This window comes from Lissotriton vulgaris, chromosome 6 (genome assembly GCF_964263255.1).
Source record: "Lissotriton vulgaris chromosome 6, aLisVul1.2, whole genome shotgun sequence".
Lineage (NCBI taxonomy): Eukaryota > Metazoa > Chordata > Amphibia > Caudata > Salamandridae > Lissotriton > Lissotriton vulgaris.
This window is the reverse complement of record NC_141694.1, coordinates 1302907551-1302924417: the sequence shown is the minus strand read 5'-3', so window position 1 is coordinate 1302924417 and position 16867 is coordinate 1302907551. Positions and strand designations below refer to the sequence as shown.

The window sequence follows — 16867 nt, the reverse complement described above, 5'->3', positions numbered from 1 at the left end:
CTAACCCAGGGTGGTGTGGTGTGCAAGAAAACAACGGATTTAGGCCCAGATCCTTGTACTGGGGTGAATGTATGACATTGTTCTACATTCTGTCCATCACCTGTGTTTTTTGCAATTTTCACCCCGAGTGGGCTGGGTATGCTCAGAGGTGAGTCCCAGGCTCTCCACACCACTGGAATCAAGCTATCCAGGCTGATGAAGGCGGATAGCCGGAAACCGGTCCTTGGATGCTTGTTCCGGTCTGGGAAAGACATGGCTTGGTAGTTCGGACTGAACTGTTCCCATGAGGCACAGGGTCAGAGCTGATTTGCATATAGCCAGTGTCTAACCCAGGGTGGTGTGGAGTGCAAAAAAACGATGGATTTAGGCCCAGATCCTTGTACTGGGGTGAATGTATGACATTGTTCTACATTCTGTCCATCACCCGTGTTTTTTGCTACAAGAAACCTGGGCAAATTGAATCAGTGCCACAGGAAGGTTTTTCAAACTTCTTTTCTCCAGCGACTAAAGCTCAAAGCAGGGCGACCTAAAAGGGGTCTAGCAATTTATCTAGCAACCTCCATCCACATGGAAGACAAAGAGCTAGAAAACAAACAAGAAAGCCCGCAAATTGTGGAAGTACCCGTAAAAACATCAAACTGTCAATTGTTCACAATAGTAATAGTAAACGTATACATCCACCAGAGCAAGTTGTCAAGACTAAAACTCTCCAAAGCTCTGATAGACAAACTTATGAACCTAAATTTGAATGGGGGACCAGTTCCTTCCTATTCTCAGGGGACTTCAATATGAATCTGCTGGGTGTCCCTTCATCAAATGAAGTCCTTTGCGCACAAAATCAATCTTGAGGTGTACAGCATCAAGAAATCTCAAGAAAGCACAAGCACAGAATAGACAAGAAAGGCTAACTGCTAATTGGTAACCTTGAACATCTCGGGCTCAGGGCCCTAAACGGACGCTTTGCTGAAGAACAACCACTGGGACTATCATATCACTCAAAAACTGGAGCATCCTTTATTGATTATATATTGATTGACATATCTCTAATGCAACAAGTATCTTCGTATGCTCGGGGAGAGATGATTGACAGGGACCACTGCCCATACGAGCTGGCCTTAATAATTACACCATTAGAACATGAGCCATCAAAAATCCAAGCGATAGCTATATACATAACTCTAATTAAGACAATAAGATGGCCGACAGACTCTCTACCAACTCTCGTTTAGCGCTCAAAGAAACTATTTCTCACTATTGATGAGAAGCTAGACCCAGTAACAAAATGGGAGACCTTCACAGTGGAAATATGCAGCACTATTTGCAAGCTCAGTAGTAAATTGTCAAAAAGGCCCAGGAGTAAGCATTTATTCTGAGGGGACCTTAAAGTGAAGCCACTATATCACGGTAAAAACAAACCAGGTAAACCAATTGTGGAGACAAATGATGAAAGCTCAAACAACTTGAACATATGGCATGAACTACGGAAAGCAAAGAAAATCTTTAAAAAGCTGAAATGGGAAATTCAGAAAACCAAAAAAACCTTCTGGGCTAAATTACTTTATGACGCCAAAAGAAATACCTGCACACTTTTGACGGACAATAAGCTTCATCAATAAATCAATGTCGCAAGAACAAAGCTCAAGCATCTCAGAAGGCACTTGGGTTAGCTTCTTAAAAACTCATTTCCATACAACGGCCAAAACTCAGACAAACAGAAAGGTGTATACACCACTTGAACAACAGGACCAAATTTCAAATAAACCTTTCAAGCTAAAATCCCAGGACAAAATTGCTGCAACAGATATCAACTCCAGAAGGCGAGCCGATCTCCCATCTGCAATCAACATACAGAACATCTGTAGGCAGAATTCAAAAGGCCGATGAGAGGGAGCACAAGGTCCAAATGGGATTGCATCTGCAATCTTCAAAGAAGAAAAAATGTATTTGGCAGGGAGGCTAGAGTCTTTTAATACATCGATCCTTAACTGTGGTAGAGTCCCTGCATCATGGAATGGCTGATTGATCTCACCAATATTTAAGCGGGGGAACAAAAACAAACCTGAGAACTACTGTTTGGTAGCACTAATCTACAGTGAAGCCAAATATTTTGCTGGTCTTGTTTTGGAATATTTGCAGCATTGGGCAGGGAACACCACATAATTCCACCAAACCAGACAGGGTTCACTAAGGAAAGAGGAGCCATAGCAAACATCATGGCCCTTTTCCTAGTAAACAATTTTGCAATACAATGTAAACAGAGGGTCCACCTGTGCTTCATAGATTATAAATCAGCCATCGATAAGGTGAACCGTACATCTTATGGCAAAAATTAGCATTCTGGAAAATACCAGATGGTCTTCTAAAAGTACTGTAAAAGGTCCATATTGACACTTGGATAAGGATACAACTTGGAAATGGCTCTCGCCTATCTAGGTAGATAACCACAGCAGACAAGCTAAAACAGGGATGTGTCACTGCACTAACACTCTTTAATTTGTTTCTCGTGGATCTACCACCCCTAGTAAACACAGTAAATAGTGATGTACCTTAATTGGGTGGCTTCATAACATCAAACCTTTTGTATGCAGACGATTTAGTTCTGATAATCAGAACAATAGTGGGACTTCAGAGACTCCTGGATGTAACTGTGGAATAATCACAAAATAATGGGCTAACCATTACTCTCACCAAAACTAAAACATTCACATTTCAGAGGAGGAAATTGAAAACACATAGCTGGTGTCACGATTGCAAATGCTTTGCAGTTAAAAGGGGCTTGATTTAAATGGTACAGCATGTGTAGTAGCACCGGGGCCAACAGCTCTAGGGACCCCACTCAACACAGACTTTTGCTATATGTTACAAATAAACCGACAGTCACAAGTGCAATTAACTTGCAGGCACTAGGATCAGGATTTGAATGGTGAAGCAGGTGCAGTGGCACCGGGCCCAGCAGTTCTGTAACTTTTTTACTTACATTAAGGCTGCACAGCTTCTACTGTTTACTGATACTTATCTTTTCCTGGCTGCCCGCATTTAAAACATGCTTGTTTAACTTTACTTTAGTGGTTGAACTTGCAACTAATTTTAACATTCTTCATTATATTGTTCTGCAAATAAAATAGCATTTTTTTTTGGTGTCATATGTTTCTCTCTAATAAAATTGCTTTTTTTCTGTTTCATGTGTTTGTTGTTGGCGCATTATGTAGCGTAAACTGTAATGAAGTGATTTTAGTCGTTTACATGAGCTCTCTCCCTGGTGCTCTGAAGGGATGTTTTAATCCCCTTAATCCGTTGGGACAGTTTCTGTATAATATTACAGTGCCGGACAACTGCCACAGTTTCTTGGATTGGAAACACGGTCATGTGCCTGTTCCAAAAGTATTCCTCGAGTTTTGTAATTGCAGCCTGTTCCTTCTACTGGCTGAGAAGGGACGCTGTATATTTTCAAGAGTGGTGAATTCAAAAATTCACGTTGCTGTGCATTTTTGGCACATTGTGTCAAAACTTATTTTTGTGAGCAAGCATGTTTGATGACTGTATGGGATTTGTGCTGCTGTTCTTTTTTTCGGACGGTATCTATTATCTTGGAATACTTTAAAATAAAATAAAATCTTTTTCTTCTTTGGTGTGAGTTTTTCACTTTTTCAACATTGAGCGTTTAGTTTAGAAAGCAGGTTAGTGGTAAGACTGCCTTTTTTTCAGACTTACCTTTACTCTGCAGATTGTACTATTGTTCTAACACCAGAAACCTGTTATATAGTTTGCTGTATTTTCTGTTGGCCATATGAATAAGCAAAGTGGTAATTGGGCAATATTCTATAAACTGAAGCAGGGGTTATTTCCTAATGGTAATAATGTTGCCATTCATCTTTCTGTGGATGTAAAATGCATTAAAATGTATTTGAATACTTTTAACGCATGGTATTTTAGCTTATTGTATGCTAAAAAGGATTTCAGTTCTCCAAAGTAATTTAAACAGCCTCCTGTATTTTTATTGTTAGACATATAAAGAACATCAACAGCACATTCTTAAAACAGCAATGCTTTGTCTAACTTAGCTTGCTTTACGTGTGGTATTTTACCCTAATAATTGCTAAAAAAGGGTTTGAGGTGTCCAAAGTAACGTAAACAGCTTCCTGTATTTTCTTTGTTATATACTATAAATGACACCAACTGCACCAACTCCACATTCTTAAAACATGCAAAGTGCAGTTATCTAGAAGGCACTAGGGTCATGAGTTCAATGGTGCTGCAGGTGCGGTGTCACCAGGACATATTATAACAAATACCATGAAAGAAAATGCAGTATTTGTTATAACATACAAACTTCAAAGAATATAGCACAGTACTTGAAAATATCACAGTGTACAGTTAAAATAAAAATAAATTGTACACTATTAGTAACACAATGCTAATGACAATGCAAATGAAAATATGTGCTATATGCGTATTATTGTTTATTCATGTTTACTTGTTTTCACAATAATAAAAGAAAACACGCAGTGCAAAATAAAAAAAAATTGTAAGACAAATCTGTAATACAAAAAAATAGTTCATCTCAATAAAACAATATTCTCATTTTCGGTGTGTTTCACTTATATTTCACAACTGTTTAAAAGCTCATTTGAAAAAATGTAAAGTTCACTTTTATTTGTTTAACTCAACAATGGACAATAACCAAACAAAACCTATTCATCTAGCTTATGTAATCTTGTTTTTTGGATTTGCAAAAAACGCGCTTATGCTGTAATTGTATGGTTTTTCATCCACTCTTTATCTTGCCTCCCCAATGCTGCACCAGTTTCAAGCCTACTTATCAGGTACATGTTTTCTTATCCTTGTCGTCCACCATTTAGCCAATTTCCCCACTTTATAATACCACTAGTAACAGCACAATACATTGCCTTTTTGTACATAAACAAGTCATAACATTTAAACAGACTTTCTGTAACTTATATTGTACAACTACTCAGAAAGCTACAATTTACAATAACAAAGCTTATAATTAATCACATAGGCGAAGCCTAATGCATTTACAAATGCTTCTGATTTTGGGCACTCAACCTATTTTCTGTCCCAGTCCAACCCTTTTGATAGTGAATAGTTTACCCACTATTCTTGAACATTCTGATAATGCTTCCTACAAAATGTGCGTCTCCTCAACCATCTTCTCATAATAAAAAGCATACAAACTAGAAAATGAAACATAATCTGGCCATTACAAGCACACTAATTTACTTCAACCTCATTGGGAGCCAAAGGTAGTGCCAGACAGATCGCAAATTTATTTCTTCTTCATCAAAAAAATGCAAGGTAACTTGATCCTCTGCTACACAATCCAAACAATCTGTCAACACCTCCACTGTGCAGTAGGATTCTCATGTCTTTGGTAAAGATCCACAGATTGTGACATTGATGGCTTTTGACAACTGTAACACATGGCGATAGCTGCAAACATACGATGCAGTCAGTTCAGGATCATGGCCATGCTACGGGGACAAGTTAAGGTACAATGGGGTAACCCAGTACCCTAAGAACCTGGGCAGTAATGAAATACATAAACAATTGGTTCCTTTGGGTGCGCTATCTTTCTTACCTATTTCTGGACATTAGAAAAATGTCCAGAAATAAGTAAGAAATATCTCGCACCCAACGGAACCAATTGTACATGTATTTCATGCTACGGGGACAGGAAATGAATTGGAAGACCTGAAGGGAAAATGAGGGGAAGTTACAGATTTCGGTGCAGTATAATAAAGTGATAAAACATGATTATGCGTGCATAGCACAGGCATAGGATGTTATTTCTAGTCTAAGGGGATGGCCAATTCGAAAGACATGGTCAATCGCTGTAAAGAAGCAAATCATTTTACTAACACTTGAAACATATTTCATATTGAGCAATAATAAAAGAATATATTTGTTTGTAATTTCAGTACCACCTCTTCCAAGGAGAAGTCCAGTTTGATACACCAAAGGAACCCGAGTTTGTGACATTCAACACACCTTTTGGGAAGTTTGGCATTTTCACGTGTTTCGACATACTCTTCTATTATCCTGCCATTGCCCTGGTGGTTGATCTCTCTGTGGATACAATTTTGTTCCCGACCGCCTGGATGAATGTTCTACCACACCTAACAGCTATTGAGTTTCACTCGGCCTGGGCAATGGGAATGGGCGTTAATGTCCTATCAGCGAACACTCACAACACCACCAATCGTATGACAGGCAAGTGAATATCGTAATGTGCTGATTTAGCAGTGTATATGTCAGAGGACCATTATTTGATAGATGCATTTTTGTTTCAAAGCAAGAAAATAATTATTTGTATTGATGATTTATAGTTGTTGAAGACACATATTGTATGTTTTCCCGTCTTTGTGTTTTCAAATTTCCATCGAAACACAGTAAAAGTTTGTAACACCAAGAATCATTCACAAACTTACAAAAGCAAGGCTCAAAGCACCAGGATAAATGGTGCTCAGTATTGTAAAACATTTCACTGAGTGCTACAAAGGAAGAAGACAACAGGTATTGGGTGAGGGCAGTCAGGATCAGTATTCCAGGATCAGAAAAACAAGAAAGAGTCACCAAGAAGCTGCAATTGTTAATTTGAAACGTTCTTTTGAAGATCCAGCAACTCCTACAACAAAATAAGTCAAAACCTCAGATTTTACACCAGGGGAATGCACTTCTACTTGCCACTCTGAGGAACTGACCCATGAGGTGGCTAGTGTGATGGACTCCTTGTGATGTTCTCCTCTCAGGTCTCCAAAAGGTCATGTGTTTACCGCAATGGATTATCTGCAAGTGAATTAGATGTCCTGCTGTCTGTACACCTGTCTTAAACCAACCTTGGACCTTTAAGATGTGGCAAAATTGTTGCCCAAAAAAGTTCTGAAGCACTTAAACACCACCTCTTTAGATGTTGATACAGAAAGAAGTGTGTGTGGTGGGAGATGAGCCCAGAGAGGTGGAAGAGGGCAAGGAAGAGAATAGAAGTCCCACATGTGAAGGACAATGCTCATTTTTGAGGGTGCCTCCATCTCCATAACACTTAGTCATCCTGAAGATATTGACTTTTTGCTCATTCAGCCAGTGGGCTGGTGAATTTTGTCTATTAGCCCACTCCTCCTTAACTTTTCACCTCTTAGTTGCTTCTTGAAATTTACAACAGATTGGCAGTGTTTGCTATTGACACTCATATGGAGACTTCTTTCAGAAATTAGAGGGCATGCTCTCGTTTCAGTTTAAAGGACACAACTAACAAAGAAAGCAATCCGCGTTATAGCTTTGATGGAGCGCGCAGGACCACTAGCTCAATCTTACCATACTCACCTGGGCCCATAAACCTTCACACCTTGAACTAGTAGTCCTGCTTTTACTATTGACAGCCTATCAGTACTTTGAGTCCTTTTAGGAGTTATACCTGGATACCATGACTTATAAATCCTTGTCACTTATGCTATAAGTCCTAGGGATCGAAAAAGGGAGTTAGAATAATTAAGTAGTCAGTCTAAATTTTACCTTTCCTGAAATAACCACAGACTCGGAAGAAGTTTAACCACTTTATCTATACAAGACTTTCTGAGTCAAGGGCCACAACACAGTGACCGTACATTTTACAAACAAGAAAATGATTAATAGGACATAAAGTTTGCAAGAAACCACAGTAGCATCTTTAGACATTGGTACCTGGGAAGTGTGAAAAAGGGAAATAGCACATACCACATGGATTATATTTACCGAGAATGGTGTAAGGACCAATCCTGGCCACGGGCTGGTGCAAAGATGGGGCTCCCGACTAATCAGGTTCCCACAGGACAGGACAGGTGCAGATCAGGACAGGTGACCTCAGCTAAGTGCAACACCAGCATTACACCCCTCTCTAGCCAAATCTGGTAGGCCCAACTGGGTAATCGATAATTTCCCTCAGCAACACCTTGATTCTTCTGACAGAGTGCTCCGCCAGCACCTCTGCTCTCTATCTCATGTAGCATGCGTTGGTTCAGTGACAAGTCAGCTACTCTGACAAGTCGGACAAATTCTCTAACTAAACCTACCTTAGTTATACTATTCTCAGGGCAGTGAACCACCCCTAAATGTTGCAAATCTATGTGTTCCCTTCAGTGATTGGTCAGAAAGAAGAAGAGAGGTCATCACACCATACTAAGATGAGGTCATTTCTTATTCAATATAATGGATCAATGTTCCTGCCCATAATTTATTTTCTCACGTTCTTTATTCCACCCAACAATATTGGTTTCAAACATGATACATTGTACTTAGTATAGTTCTTTTCTCTTCTGAGATCAAATGTACAGGTTCCCAGGAACATCGTTGGTAAGATGGGGGTTGGCTGTCATTCAATGACAGTGGCCAAAGACTTTTCAGGGATTTTCTGTGCAGGCGCAGCTTTTTTTCAATATGGAGTTCGTGTCACATTTCAGGCCCAAGAACAAGCTGATAATAAAGTCAAAGAGAGACACATTACAATACAAAAATAAATGAATGCACAGTTTACCACTTATCTCTACTCTAACCCCATTACTTTATTTATACTATAGCATAAATGGTTAAGCAGAAAGAACAATGTTTGGTACAAGCAGCAGCATATGTGTTAGTATGAGTAAGCATGCAGCGGCCATCTTGGCACTGGTGCGCAGAAGCAAGAAATTCACGCCAAAAGCACAGATACGGCATACTACGTAGATGTGGCAGATGCATGCGGCGAAGAGTTCCCGCGTTTTCGGCAGCCATTTTAGGACACTTGAGTTACTGTTAGTAAAAGCACATAGAAAAGCTTCCCTTAGATACTAAATATGTTGTGTAATGCAAATATTAATAGACAAAACATGTTGATTAATTAATTATTGGTTATTTAGAGAGGGCTGAGTCCAAGCAAGTTTCTGTACTTGCTCCATCAATCCCCTCTCTGATGATATTTTATATCATCACTAATTACAGAACCAGATGCCAACTTTAGCACTCTCCCAGTTCAATTTCTTCAATTACTTTAGGAGTTCTCTTATCACCATTATTCTGGTAAACTTTCATTCTTTTATATATATCCCCATTTAACTATTCTATTTGAATTTCATCTATTTTTCGTTTCTTCTTTTTCTCATTCACTGTATACCTTTTCTGTTTCTGCAGCATTTGCACCAAATCATTGTCACAAAATTATTAGTTATATCCCCATTATTGGCATCAGTACTTTCCCCACAATACTTCTACCTACATTAGAAATCCAGTTACCAACAGAGGAGAGACCATCAGTTAGTCTCACCCATGCACTATCAACCTCCATTGGTGTCAATTCATCTTCCAAATGTGTAACATTTCTTACATACCTTCCAATTTCAACACTTTTATCAGGTATGTAAGTCCAGCAATGTTGCACTTTCAACATTCAACAGACTCCACCCTCATTTGCCAATAATATATCAAGAGCAAGTCGATTTTGTAAAACCATTGATCTGATCGCAACCAATTCGGTATTGATCAGTAAGAATCCTCCATCAGTGTCAGTCGATAAGCGATGCTCCATTGTAGACAATTTGCAAATTCTTTGAGTGTTCAGAATTACTACTACTGAAGGTATCAATGCACTAAATATATCATCTACAATTTCTGAAAAACTAGCTCTTTTATATTGTGTTAGTTCATTTCCGTGTTCATTGTTCCCAGTGATTCTTTTTACATGGTATACCTTTGGGAATACTATTCCAAAATAGCAACTACCATACCAATGATCAGGTAGCTTAAAGTAAACTTTGTTCCCACAAATATTATAGACTCCAGGAAATACTGGATCAGTTTCCCCTTTTAGTCCCCAACCCCCAATTATGAGGAAATTGTGTTCACATTCACTGGAACCGATAAATACATTGTTATATTCTGTTTTCAACCTATGGAGACAGGTTTTCTCTTCTTTTCAAAATCTAGAGACATAGCAGCATGAGTCTGGCCAGTTGCCATAAATTCCTCCCTTTCAACCCATTTGGGTATCTGGGGTCTCGGTTCAATGGCCTTTCTATGAAAATCCTGTCTCCTTTTCTCTACTAAATTCAAAAATATCTTTTCTTCTTCGTGTAATTTACAATTTAAATTGTCTTTGTGTGCATCAGCTATATCTATTATTTTCATAGTTAGAAAATATTCACCCATGAACTGTGAATCTCTACTGCTAAAAACAGGATTCAATTTTCTGTGTATAGGAATTTCAGAAAAAATAACGTCTAGATTATAGTAATAATACTGTAGTTTTCCAGTTCTATAAAATAAACTAGTTAATATACTACATGAAATACCATAGGTCAGTAATAAATGATGGTAAAGAACACCTTCAGCTACTGATGTTGGTAATTTCATACAGACATAGCAATCACTAATTTGCATTGTCTCTACGTAATGTACTAATAGGTTAGCAAATACATTAAAATATGTTTCATTTCTATTTCTAAAGTGATGTAATTCTATAATTCTATCTCATCAGGTGCTTCTAAGTCTACTCGATCTTGTTTGTGGTGTGCTACCTTTCCATGTATACTAGTGTCAATCTGTTTAGCAGCCATCAAGTAAGGTATTACTATTGTCAGTCCTATCCATACTATAAGTACTGTTAATACACTATATATGCATATCCTACAGCATGTCTTTATACAATTTCTTTTCGAGTTTCCAGTAACTCTAGCATCAGCCATTTTTGGCTAAGGAGACTTATCCCCCCTTTGTAAACTTTACACAGAATATATCTGTGAATTTATTTCAAGTTGGTCTCACTTCTTCGAAAGACTGATCAGTAATTAATTCTTCATCACTTTCATCACTGATTTACCAGATTCTCGAATTTTTCTAGCATGACTTAAGTCCATTCAGGACCTTCAAATTTATTATTCAGTCTTTTCAAACGTGGACTTCTCCTTCTTCGCGTGCTTGTTGACGGTTCAGTTGGACTTGTCACTTCGTCTACTTGTTCAGGTTCTTAATTTATTGTGACTAGGTGATATTTCAGTCTTTTAACAAAACCAGGCCATTTATCACCTTTGCTTTCAGTTTCTTCAGATGTCCTTTTGTTCTCTCTCTGTGGCACAACTTGATTTTCGTCAACTTCAGGTATCATCTATATCTGACCTTGTCCAGGTCTTAATATTGTTGACGTTTCTGCCTGGATGGATTCTTCTACACCTGTCTGACCTGGTTCAGGATATTGCTTTGCTGGGCCTGGAATTTGTTCTTCTTCCTGAAACTGTTTTGCTAATCCTGTCTGGTCCTGCACAGATCTTGCAGATTCTCGATTGTCTTCTGTCTGTGTGCATTGTCTAGTACCTATCTGACCCTCCTCAGACAGACATATTCTGGTGGGTGTTTCGTTGGTCTGAGTATATTGCTCTTTCTCTATTTGTTCCTCCTCATGATTACATTAGCTTTGATTTCTGTAATCTGAGTATGTTCTTCTATTCCTATCTCGTCCTCCCTATCAGTCTGACTATCTAAATATGTTTGGCTTCTTGTTCCTATTCTTACTTCAGGTATATCAACTACTGGAATCCATTCATCCTGATTGGTGCTTGATTGTTCTTCGTCAACTACTTCAGGATCAACTTCTTGAGACCCTTCAGCTGCCCAAACTTCAGCCTCAACTTTGTCAGGTTTTGTTACCCTTTTAGTATGGCTGGCGTGGATCCAGTTTGGAATTCCCTTGCACTTTCTAGCTGTGGTGGTAACCAGTATCACTTGACGGATGTATGATGATACAACGCGATCTTTTAGATCACAGTACATCACACCGCAACTTTTACAACACAAGTCGTTACCACGACTTGCGCTGTAGGGTGCTGGACTTAGGAATAGTTAGATTTACTATTCCAACACCAGCCTACGTACAGTAGGGAAGGTGTTGGAATAGTAAATCTACTATTCCTTAGCCTGCAGCGCCCTCCAGCACAAGTCGTGGTAACGACTTGCATTGTAAACGTTGCGTCGTAATGGCAGCGCAGTGTTTTCACTGCGTTGTCATGGATGTTCCCCCACTTGACATGGCTCTCCCCACCTTGGTGCTAGGCAAGATTCCCGGGTGTGATTCTTTAATCACTACCCAATCTCCAGGGTTCAAATCATGTGCTGGAGTTGAATATATGGCTTCAGCATCTTCCCCAACTTGGTAAGAGATAGAGCGCACTTGGTCAGCCAACTCTTTGCAGTACTCCAACACTAAATCATCAGATATAGTTAACAGCTGGTGTCCTGGCACACATGCTTGCCTCATTGCCCTTCCTATGAGTATTTCATGGGGACTCAAGATTGTTTTCTTGTTTGGAATGCTTCTGAGTCCCATCAGGCCAAGAGGTAAAGCATCAGGCCATTCTAATTGGGTAGAGTCCCACATATTTCCCATTCTTGCTTTGATTATGCCATTCAGTTGTTCTACCACTCCAGAAGCCTCTGGGCGGTATGCACAGTGCAGCTTTTGCCCAATTTTGAATGCTTCACAAATTAGTCCAATTATTTCATTATTAAAATGTTTGCCTCAGTCTGATTCAATCGTTACTGGAAAACCGAATCGAGGAATGAGCTCTCTTAAAAAGAGCTTGGCAACAGTTAAGCTGTCATTCCTCCGGGTGGTGTATGCTTCTACCCATTTGGAAAATAAGCAAACAATGACTAAAACATATTTTAATCCTCGACATGCAGGTAATTGAAGGAAGTCAATTTGTAGTCTGATAAATGGGCCTTCTGCCTTGCCAATTTTCCAGGACAAACCACAGTTTTCATACCAGGGTTCATTCGCTGACATGTTAATCATCTCTGGCAAAGACTCTCTGCTATGCCTCTGAATTTCGCATTGAACCAATCTTGTCAGAACAACCTAATCATTGCATCTCTACCTATGTGTGTGTCCCCATGGTATATTCTAGCCATTGGTGCAAGCATACAATCAGGTAATACTGGTCTCCCATCTAGGTAAACTATCACACCATCTTCAGGTCTTGTCTGACATCCTATTTTCTTCCTTTTCTTTGGGCTCTGCTACACCTTGTAGGTCTTTTACTTCCTCCCATGTATTCACTCCTCTCAACAGCATAAGTTGGAAGCTGATTCCACATGCTTCAATTTTCTTGTTTAATGCCATTTTATATCTGGCGCAATGTTGGGCCACTTGGTCAACATAACGATTACCAGATGTCACTTTGTCATTTCCAGATTGGTGAGCAGCACACTTGACCACAGCCAATTCTTTTGGCAATTGAATTGCTTCAAGTAATTCTTTTACAAATTGTCCATTTTTAATAGGGGTTCCTGAAGAAGTCATGAACTCTCTTTGCATCCATAGTTTGCCAAAGTCATGCACAACCCCGTAACCATACTGGCTATCAGTGTAAATGGTTACTCTCCAATTTCTCCCAATTTTGTACGCTTTTATTAAAGCAATCAATTTGGCTACTTGTGCAAACTTGACTCCTGGTAAATAGGATGCTTCGACTATACCAGATAATGTGCACACAGCATAAGCAGCACTTATTCCTCCTTCCTCATTTCTCAAACCCGAGCCATCTACAAATAGCTCATGTTCTGGGTCCTTTAAAGGTTCTTCTTGTATGTCTGCAAGGGGTTTAGTACTGAATTCAGTGAGGTTGATACAATCATGTTCGACTTCCTCTCTTACTTCCTCAAAATGTGAATTTGGTAATAGGGTTGCTGGATTCAAAATAGTACACCTGACTATTGTCACATTTTCTGAACCAACAATAATTCTTTCCTATTTAGTCATCTGACTAGGAGTCAAATACTGAGTACGTGTTCTTGTTAACAGAATCTTGACTGAATGTGGGACAAACACTGTTACAGGTTGTCCCATGATAATGGATTCACTTTGCTCAAGACTCATACAAGTAGCAGCTACCGCTTTCAGACAACCTGTCAGTGCTGATGCCACTGGGTCCAATGTGGCAGAAAAATATGTCACGGGTCGTCGCATTAACCCATGGGTCTGGGTTAGAACTGAGAGAGCACAATTGTTCCTTGTATCACAAAATAGTGCAAATTCTTTTGAGTAGTCAGGCATCCCCAATGCTGGAGCTTCACACAGACTGTTACGCAATTTTAAGAAAGCAGTCATGCTCTCATCATCCCATTCTACTGGGTCTTTTGCTCGTTTCTTTGTCATCTGAATCAAAGGTTTAGCTAGCGCCGCAAATCTCACAATCCACTGCCTGCAATAACCTACAACTCAAAGAAACATTCTTATTTCTTTCTGAGTTTGGGGTAGCTTCATGTTTTGAATTATTTTGATTCTTTCGGATGTCACTCTTCTGACCCCTCTTTCTACCTGGTGTCCCAGATACTTAACTGAGGTTGTACAGTATTGCAATTTTTCTGGGGACATCTTATGTCCACCCTTTGCTAAATGGTTCAATAATGCAATGGAATCAATCATACAGTAATTTCTGGGTCTCAATGCTAATAGTAGATCATCGATATACTGCACCAGAACAGATTGTCCGGGCAGCACCAGTGATACAAGCCACCTTTTCAAAATCTGATTAAAGATGGATGGGCTTTCCGTGAATTCTTGTGGAACATGATTCCAAACGTAAATATGCTCGTCAAATTTGAACGAAAATAAAAACTTGCTATCTGGATGTATTGGAATGGAAAAGAAGGTATAGCATAAATCAATTATAGTGAACCATCCTGCCCCCCTTGGTATTTGTTACAGAATCACTGCTGGATTCGGTACTACTGAGCAACATTGGACGACAATTTTATTAATCTTTCGGAGGTCTTGGACCACCCTGTACTTTCCGTTTGTTTTCTTTATGTCAATTATGGATGAATTTCAAGGACTGCTCATTATTTCCTCTAGAATGCCTTGTTCACCCAAACACTCTTTTGCAACGCCTACCTTTATTTCTGGACTCATTTTGTATTGTTGAATATTTGGGTAAACTGCACCTTCTTTTACTGTTACTCTTATGGGATCAACATCTGCCATCAGACCTACTTCTTTTCCCGAAAAATCCTATACATCAGGATTCACAGATGTTTTCAATTCTTCTGGTAAATCTTCTAGGCACATCTTTTTACCTTCTGTTTCTTGTCTGGCTAACATAATTTTGTACACTCTGTCTTCATCTGGAGTATGAATTTCAACACCATTGGGTGTGCAAAAGATTGTGCAATTCATTTTACACAGTAGGTCACTTCATAGCAAGTTTACAGGGCTAGAATCGCACACTAAGAACTTGTGCATCTCTCTAAAATTACCAATACTGACTTCCATTAGTTCTGTGACAGGGGTCCTAATTTGTTTATTAGTAACGCCCACTACTTGTATTGCTTCTCCCGAAGCTGTACGTTTGGGATGTCTGTTGTTCTCACAGTAGAAAGGGTAGCACTACTGTCCAACATAAAGGTAACATTATTTCCCTCTACTTTTCCCTCAAGGTAAATACCTGACTGATCTACCGGTAAGGATGCGCCAAGTACGCATTCCTCTTCCCCCCCTCTCAGTCACCACCAGTAGTCTTCAGATTCGAAAAATGTGTCCTGCAAAAGAAACTGTGGTGTTACCGTATTTTTCTTACCACTTCCCTCCCAAAATCTGTTGTCCACACTGTATTTGGGTTGACTCACAAAATCTGGCATAAGGGCTTGAGGTAACTTATTCTGTAATACCTATTGCGGCTGTCTCATTGACATCTCTTTCTGTGGATTTAAATTTTGATTTTGGACATTATTATTCTGTATTAATTTACATTTGTTTCTACAATGCCCCAATTTTCCACACCCATGATAGGGAAACTTTTTCTTTGCCTCTTCTTTACTCATTTTCCCTCTAGGATTACCTCCACTTTCTTCACCCTGGCCTTCCCCTCTCTTGTGATTATTTGCTTGCTGACTTAACTGTAGTTCCCGTTGTTCTGACATTTTTACTAGAGCCCACATTACCTTTTCTTCTAATTTCTTCCACTTGTTATCAATTTCATCCTCACAGTATTTTGCATACTTTAGAATTTCGGAAACAATCATGCCAGCAGCAGGGGAGCGGCTCGCTCTCCCAGCGGGGCCACTCAGTCTCAGGGAGCGTCACTGTGCCTCCACCAGCACTACCTTTCTGCTGGCGGCGGGGGACTCTGTCTCCTTTACACGGTCTGCCGGGGCTCCCAACTGCTCACGGGAGCCCAGCTCCAACTCCTAATATTGGCGCCTCTTCGGACTGCACCTGGGCCCCATCCTGGGACCCAGGACTTCTGAATTTTCCCTCTGTGCTGCTCCGGTCTCCACTTAGCTATACGGGGACCGGCAGCACTCCTACTGACACCGCGGGCTCTCGGCATGTCTCTATGCTCCTCTCTGTGCACAGTCCAGCGCAGGGCGGTCTCCCGCCTGGATTCTCTTTGGATGCTGCCTCCTCCCTTCACCCGGGCCCCTCCTGCGACCCGGGGCTCTTCTGGCAATACGCGGGGCTCTCCCTTCCACACGGGAGCCCCGTGTCACAGAACTGGACTTCCTCCTCTCCGGCGGCCGACAGGCCCCGCCCCCGTACCAGGCAAGGCTTGCCTGACTTCCGGGTTGCGCTGAGTGCGGCCGGGTGGGGAAATTCTTTATCGGCTCGGGCTGCAGCAGTGAAACGCGGGGTGGACACTTGCATCTGTTATAAACTTAAAGAAGGCGCAATGAGGCGTTGTCTCCCTCTCTCCCGTCCAGCAGGGGGAATCCCTATGTCAGGATTGCCTTAGGATTGTTTAAAGCACCATGCTGCAGAGCCCTCGTGCTCCTTTTCTCCTGCAGGTAATTTAAATATAGCGCTCACAGGGCGCTTGATGTCCTATATCCACAAATAAGGGACCTAAGCAGC

General features: G+C 40.3%; 1 protein-coding gene across 2 annotated transcripts in view; it reads left to right on the top strand.

Annotated features, from left to right (window-relative positions):
* LOC147708820 (pantetheinase-like) overlaps positions 1 to 16867 on the top strand; it is a 359649-nt gene that overhangs the window by 112682 nt on the left and 230100 nt on the right. Inside the window, exon 4 of one of the 2 annotated variants that reach the window (XM_086927439.1) lies at positions 5940 to 6231. In XM_086927439.1, coding sequence (XP_086783565.1) covers positions 5940 to 6231 — 292 coding nt within the window. Of the gene's footprint in view, positions 1 to 5939; positions 6236 to 16867 lie in introns of both variants that reach the window. The other variant, XM_086927438.1, reaches the window with a different exon arrangement.